This window comes from Anticarsia gemmatalis, chromosome 12 (genome assembly GCF_050436995.1).
Source record: "Anticarsia gemmatalis isolate Benzon Research Colony breed Stoneville strain chromosome 12, ilAntGemm2 primary, whole genome shotgun sequence".
NCBI classification, from domain to species: Eukaryota; Metazoa; Arthropoda; class Insecta; order Lepidoptera; family Erebidae; genus Anticarsia; species Anticarsia gemmatalis.
The window spans coordinates 10,830,627-10,837,321 of record NC_134756.1 but is presented as its reverse complement, the minus strand read 5'-3'; the positions used below and the strand labels follow the sequence as shown (position 1 = coordinate 10,837,321).

The following is a 6,695-nucleotide window of genomic DNA, read 5'->3' as shown; positions in this document are numbered from 1 at the left end:
AAACTTTGCCAGTTGCGAGAAAGGACACAGGATCATTGTATTAATTTATATTATCACTTGTATATAGTACATAACGTTATTTTTATCATTATAATAAGGCAACCTTTGACATTTGCTGATTAATAACTTACAGGATGTTTCTTTAAATATAATCTTGAGTAACTTCCATTCTTTACTATAACTTAGAGCAGTGGTAGCCGAATGGTTTAAATTGGTACCACCCATACAAGTTCACGGTTCGTACCCGAGGCAACACGCCAATGACTTTTAGAAGTTATGTGTTTTAGAAATAATAGTCACTTGTTCCAACGTTGAAAACATCGTGATGCCTGAGAGTTCTTTCGAACAGTTCTAGAGGGTAAGCAAACCCCCCAAAATAATAATCCGTAGAATATTTCTCAATAATAGCCCAGAGTTTGGTAACGTGCCCAGGATATAGCAAGAAGCTCGCCCCCTATTACACATTACACTATTAATGTTATATATTACACTATTCGCTATTAACATTCTTAATAGCGAAGTGTATTTTAAACACCTCTGTCTACGCCGTCGGGAATAATCAGCATGATTATTAGCAATACTATATAATATAATAATATGTACTTATAACCTATCCGCGCGGACAAATCCTCTGACCGCCTCCCTTGGCGCAGTGGTTTAGGTCACCACGCCGCTACCATTGCGTCGGGAGGTCGTGGGCTCGATTCCTACTCGGGCAATTATTCGTGCGATCCACAAATAATTGTTTCAGGTCTGGTTGTACTTTGTGTCCGTTTTTTGTATGTTTGTAAAAGTCGCCGCGACACAAGAGCAAATCTAAGAGCGGGAGTTGTCTTAAAAAAAAAGAAAGAAAGCCGCAAGCAGAAGTTAGTGCATTAGAAACTTTTAAGCACCATGTAGAACGCATATTGTCGATCTAAGTAAATATGAGATACATTGTTTGTATATAAAGGACAGCTCTAGTTACGCATGTTCATTTCAGTCTTGGGACTTACGAGTATATACTGCAGTCATGAAGTGCTTTTTCAAATTGATTTTTTTGATTGGTGAGTGTACCTTTTTTATTTTATTTCGTATTTATTATATACATTTATATATAAGCACTTGCCCTCGGCTCCGTCCGTGTGGTCTATAGTTATATTATAGTTATAGTAAAACTACACGCAAAAAATAGTATTTTAATGGTCTGTGTTTCTAGAACATAGCTTATATTCTGCCAAGTTTCATCAAAATGAATTCAATACTTTAGGCGTGATTGAGTAATAAACGTCCATGCTATTTCAGTGTTTTACTGATAATGTATTTATGTTATTAGTTTCTATATAAAAAAATATTGTTTGCCTACTACTGTATCAAATTGTTTATCTAAATAAATTCCATATTTTATGCAAACATTTGATAACTTCTTTCATATTCGCAATTCAACTAAAAAGTATAGAAAGACGCGCATAGTTGCATTATTTTTCACTCAGTCATTGCATAACCTCTGAAGAATTTCTTTTATTTCTGTTTTGCAGGTATTTTACCACTAACTTTAGCTCGTCGTGTTCAATTTTACCGAAAAGATTACACATACATTGAAGAATTCGACGCATTTTACAAATTACATTGGGATTTATTCGGGGCATCATGGAACTCGGCTTTCCTAGCGTGTGATGACGAGGAGGCTACTCTTTTCTACCCAAAAATAAAAGGCGAATGGAATCTTGTTAGAAATTTGACGAACAATATGGCTGAAACTCCTAACGTTACTGATATATTTGTCGGGCTACATGACGAGTTTGGTGTTGGAGAATTTGTGACAGTAGACGGTAAGTCTTTTTACTTAAATTCGTCATTAACATAATTTTTTCACCTTTTAGATTTATTTTATCATTTTCACTTATTTTTCTACTCTTTGCTATGGTATACTTAAGTAGCTTCTCTCCCGTTATACCTATAGGCAAAGGTGTTATAAACACACCCACGGTTTGCCGTTTACATTGTTAATTCCATGTAATAGAGAGCGAGTCTACTGTCAAACACTGTATGATATTAGTTTTCAAATATACGTAAATTAGGGGTTCCATTAGACCAGCATCATACAGCAGCCCAGACCACAAAGCCAGTCAAAATAATATATCTGATTTAAAATACGAATTTGTTTAAAGGGCATCCTACACCATCTCCATTATCGTTGGAGGAAACAGGTGGCCATTTAATGTTTCCAGGAGGTAACTGTGTGATGTTAAATATTGAGACTGGGATGTACCGAACGGGCTCTTGTGTTCGTGACCCTGATCACCCTTTACCGTTCGTCTGCAAGAAGGTCGAAACCGAGTTTTGCCCCACTGTTGATAGAGGTAAGTTATCTTCGTTTAAATTACAATTGTCTTTTACTTAAACCATCTCTATTCCTTTGGACTGTGCTAGTAAAAAATGTATCTTACTAGTTTAAATTCTCGAATAGTCTGAAAGAATATTCGAGAATTACCATGGCGTAACTATATCTGAAGTAACCACTGAATCCATGTGCTCAATATGCGTGTACCTATAAATAATACTAATCAGTCCTGTAAGTTTGCTTCCAAAAAGGTACATATACAGATACTCCACCGAAATAAATACTTACTTTTTAAAATTATGTATAATGAAAAATTGAGAGCTCAATTATTGTTCTCAGACTTAATTCAACATTTGAATCACAGGCCTGCACTGAGTAGAAGCTAATTCTAATACAAAATTACTTTTAGGTTACAAATACGTGAAGTCTTTAAAGAAATGTTACAAAGTCAATGAAAGACCAAAGATGTGGGACGAAGCTATGCGGACTTGTTACATGGAAGGGGGCATATTAACCGTAATACAAAATGAAGAAGAAGCAAACACAATCAGGAAAATGATGAAGGGCGACAGCCATTATTTCGTTGGCATTCGAAGGATATTATCTAGAGGAGAATATTACACAGTAAAAGGTGAGAGCATTTTGTCATTTTTAACCCTTTGGATAAATAAGTCCGCTTGTAATTATAGCCCGCGCAGAGGTGTTCAGTTGAATCAAAAAGTGATTCCCTTCGCCCGATCTCTCGACTCTCCAGATATATCGGATACATTGTACTTGTGTATTGTGCGCCTACACTTGGCCACCATAAAACTTTTATAACTTATTAGAGTAAAAGACCAAATTACACGCGACCGCTGCGCGTCTTCTACTTAATTATAAAACTTCTATTTGTTTTGTTTTCTACAGGTCAGCAACGAGACATGGTGTTTCAAAATGAAAGACGAGACCGATACAATGAAGCAGAAGAACAAAATGCTGACTGTGGCGCGATGTACAATACATACACAATGACAACTGACTGCGGAACTAGACTCCCCTTCATATGTGAAATGGAAGTCAAAGACTAATTATGTCAATATTGTTTAATTACCAGCAATAAAAATAGAACATACATTTTCTTTTTAACATGCAGTTTGATTATGATTTTATTTTTGTGGTCCACACAATTAATGAATATAAATAGTCCTATGAAACACCGAGGAAAGACGCCCTAGGCTATTTTTCCGTTACTGAGTGTGATAGACAACGCACAACCGAAACTACTGAGCTTAGAAAGTTGAAATTGTGTACGAAGATTCCTTAGAAAAACTATAGGGGAGCACTTAGAGGCTTTTTGGAAATAATTATATTAGAATATAGAAAGGGCAATTATAAACAACTCAGCGTCACTGGCGTACATTTAAAAAAAAAATTACTCTTTGGCATAGAATCGATAAAAAATTTCATACACCTCTGCCTACAGCTTTGGGTATAATAGGATTGATATTAAGTATGTATGTATGTATTAGGTCGGGGACAAAGTCTTTTCGCATTATAGCATGTATGAACTTGTCATAAAATCTCTTTGTCTTCAAGAATCACAAATGAGTCCACGATTCATTAGGTTTCTTTCGGTGAGCTCGTGAGGTACCGAAATATCGAGCGTTTTTGTATAGAGAAAAGATTTTATTACAAGTTCATACATATTCTAATGCGAAAAGACTTTTTCCCCGACCTAATATGATACACTGATAATATACCTATTTAAAAGAAAAATATACACAAATCAAATGAATTACCGAAATGTATGTTCTCGCAACACTTTTGAACAACTGAAGTAAAAATGATTATTCTATTTTTAATGTATGTGACTGTCGGGAGAAGGTTTCTATGGGATCAAAGTTCCCACGAGAATGAAATCAACGGATAAAAATTTAACTAAATTACTTAAACTAAACTTAGTCGGGCAGTCCTCTAGTATAATAAAATATTATGTCAATTCTACAGTCAAAAACAAGAGTACCCGCTATAAATTAACTGAAATGAATAAAATAAAATCTCTTCGAAGTCAACTTTTTAAAATTTCTCACTTAATTGAATACCAATCGTATCGAAAACTTTAATTTAGTGCCGAATATCATTAAAATAATTCAGTAATTGCTTTTTGGAAATTCAGTTTATTATTCGTTACTTACTTTCTATCAAAGCACCTTATGATTAATCAAACTTTTATTACAAGTTCTGGAACTTAATTGTAGCAGTTTTCACAAAATAGAAAAGTTTTAACCGATTTCAAAAAATAATCAGGTGTACAAATCAAAACGACTATTAATGAGTAATTGATTTTTACTCGTAAAATGTCGTTATAATAACTGAATTTACCACTGGCTCGGAAAGAGAGTAGAGCCTCATGAGCAAGAAACTCACGGCCACTCTTTTCAATCGCCAATAGATTTACAATGTGGTTGATACAATAACTGCTCATGCGAGGTGCTGCCAACAGTCAGCGATATAAACTAAACGTCGATTATGTGGTATTAGAAACATATTGTAATTATACCGAATGTTGGGAGCAACGACTAACGTGTGATAATAAGAATGTAGGCACTAGGGCAGCAAGTGAGCACATTCGTTGTGAAGAATAACATTAATAAAAAAGAAACTGAGAGATTTCATTGTTATCATCAAGTCACGTATCTATACTAATATTATAAAGCTGAAGAGTTTGTTTGTTTGTTTGTTTGTTTGTTTGTTTGTTTGTTTGTTTGTTTGTTTGAACGCGCTAATCTCGGGAACTACTGGTCCGATTTGAAAAATTCTTTCAGTGTTAGATAGCCCATTTATTGAGGAAGGTTATAGGCTATATATCATCACGCTACGACCAATAGGAGCAGAGTATCAGTGAAAAATGTTACAAAAACGGGGAAAATTATGATTCTCATGTGACGCAAGCGAAGTTGCGCGGGTCAGCTAGTAATGTATAATATGTATGCCTCACTAATTGGCCATATTTTATATTTAGACCGACTACTGAGTGTATATAATTTATGTAATCTGATAATTTTATGAAGAAAATATTTGCCTTTTCTACACAAATTTAATGTCAAGTAAAAATCAATGGCTATGCGGTTACTTTAGATATGTGTGAAGAAACTAACTTAAACGTTCAAGGTAAAATTAATGTTCCCTTTAATTCCTATATAGCCAGCCCTATTCTGTAATGTGAATTCTTAACCGTATTGTGTCAGTGCAGCCGACATCTTCTTGTTTAGTTACACGGGATCCTGCACTCTGAATAATGAGAAAACTTTCTGTATATTGTGTTGAACAAGTGCATGCATCAAGTGGGACGAACTCAGCTATAACTTGAAAACTACTAAGATTAGTAGCATTCAATCCTTCGTTACTTCTAATGTTGATGGTGAGAGTTCTACTTCGGCTGTCTTACTAATAAACGCTAAGCTCTGATTAGTTTCTTAAATAAAAAGACAACTCCCGCTCTAAGAATTGCTCTTGTGTCGCGGGGACTTTTACAAACATACAAACAACGGACACAAAGTACAACCAGACCCGAAACAATTATTTGTGGATCGCACAAATAATATAATTGCTCCGTGTGGGAATCGAACCCACGACCTCCCGATTGCAGTGGTATCGGCGTGGTGACCTAAACCACTGCGCCACGGAGGCAGTCAAGAGTTACAGTTACACATTGATTTTTATTTTTACTCATATACTAATGCGATGCTGGTTGAAAGTGAAAAACCATTGTGTAACTAATAAAGCTGTCCTAAAATATTGCTTTGACATATTTACTGTTATAAAACACTAGCTGACCCGCGCAACTTCGCTTGCGTCACGTAAGAGAAAATGGGTCATAATTTTCCCCGTTTTTGTAACATTTTTCGTTACTACTCCTCTCCTAATTGTCGTAGCGTGATGATATAGAGCCTATAGCCTTCCTCAATAAATGGGCTATCTAACAGTGTAAGATTTTTTTAAATCGGACCAGTAGTTCCTGAGATTAGCGCGTTCAAACAAACAAACAAACAAACAAACAAACAAACAAACAAACAAACAAACAATCAAACAATCAAACAATCAAACAATCAAACAATCAAACAAACAAACTCTTCAGCTTTATAATATTAGTATAGATAACATGTTCATTAATTATATCCTTGTCCTTGTATGGAAGCTAAGCATCCAAACCCGCGTTTGGCCATGATTCCGTCTCATTCATCCCCAGAGCAAAACCTTGCCCAAGCAGGTAGTAGTTTAATGAGTTTAGTCTAAAACTGACATATTTGAATATTATGAGTAATCAGTCCCAAAAGGTGATGATACTGATACTAGTTAGTGAGATCCTGCCCACATTTAGCCTTAAATAATC

The 6,695-nt window shown here is 35.2% G+C and overlaps 1 protein-coding gene across 2 annotated transcripts; it reads left to right on the top strand.

The window, feature by feature from the left end:
* The first annotated feature begins 989 nt into the window (after positions 1-989).
* On the top strand, positions 990-3,435 carry LOC142977059 (uncharacterized). 2 transcript variants are annotated; one of them, XM_076120748.1, is made up of 5 exons: positions 990-1,046; positions 1,518-1,811; positions 2,190-2,342; positions 2,733-2,954; positions 3,230-3,435. In XM_076120748.1, the coding sequence occupies exons 1-5, from the start codon at positions 1,013-1,015 to the stop codon at positions 3,388-3,390; spliced, it is 864 nt and encodes a 287-aa protein (XP_075976863.1). In that variant the 5' UTR covers positions 990-1,012; the 3' UTR covers positions 3,391-3,435. The 2 variants fall into 2 exon arrangements, with proteins under 2 accessions (XP_075976863.1, XP_075976862.1); XM_076120747.1 differs by having other exon boundaries at positions 2,151-2,342.
* Positions 3,436-6,695: the final 3,260 nt, after the last annotated feature.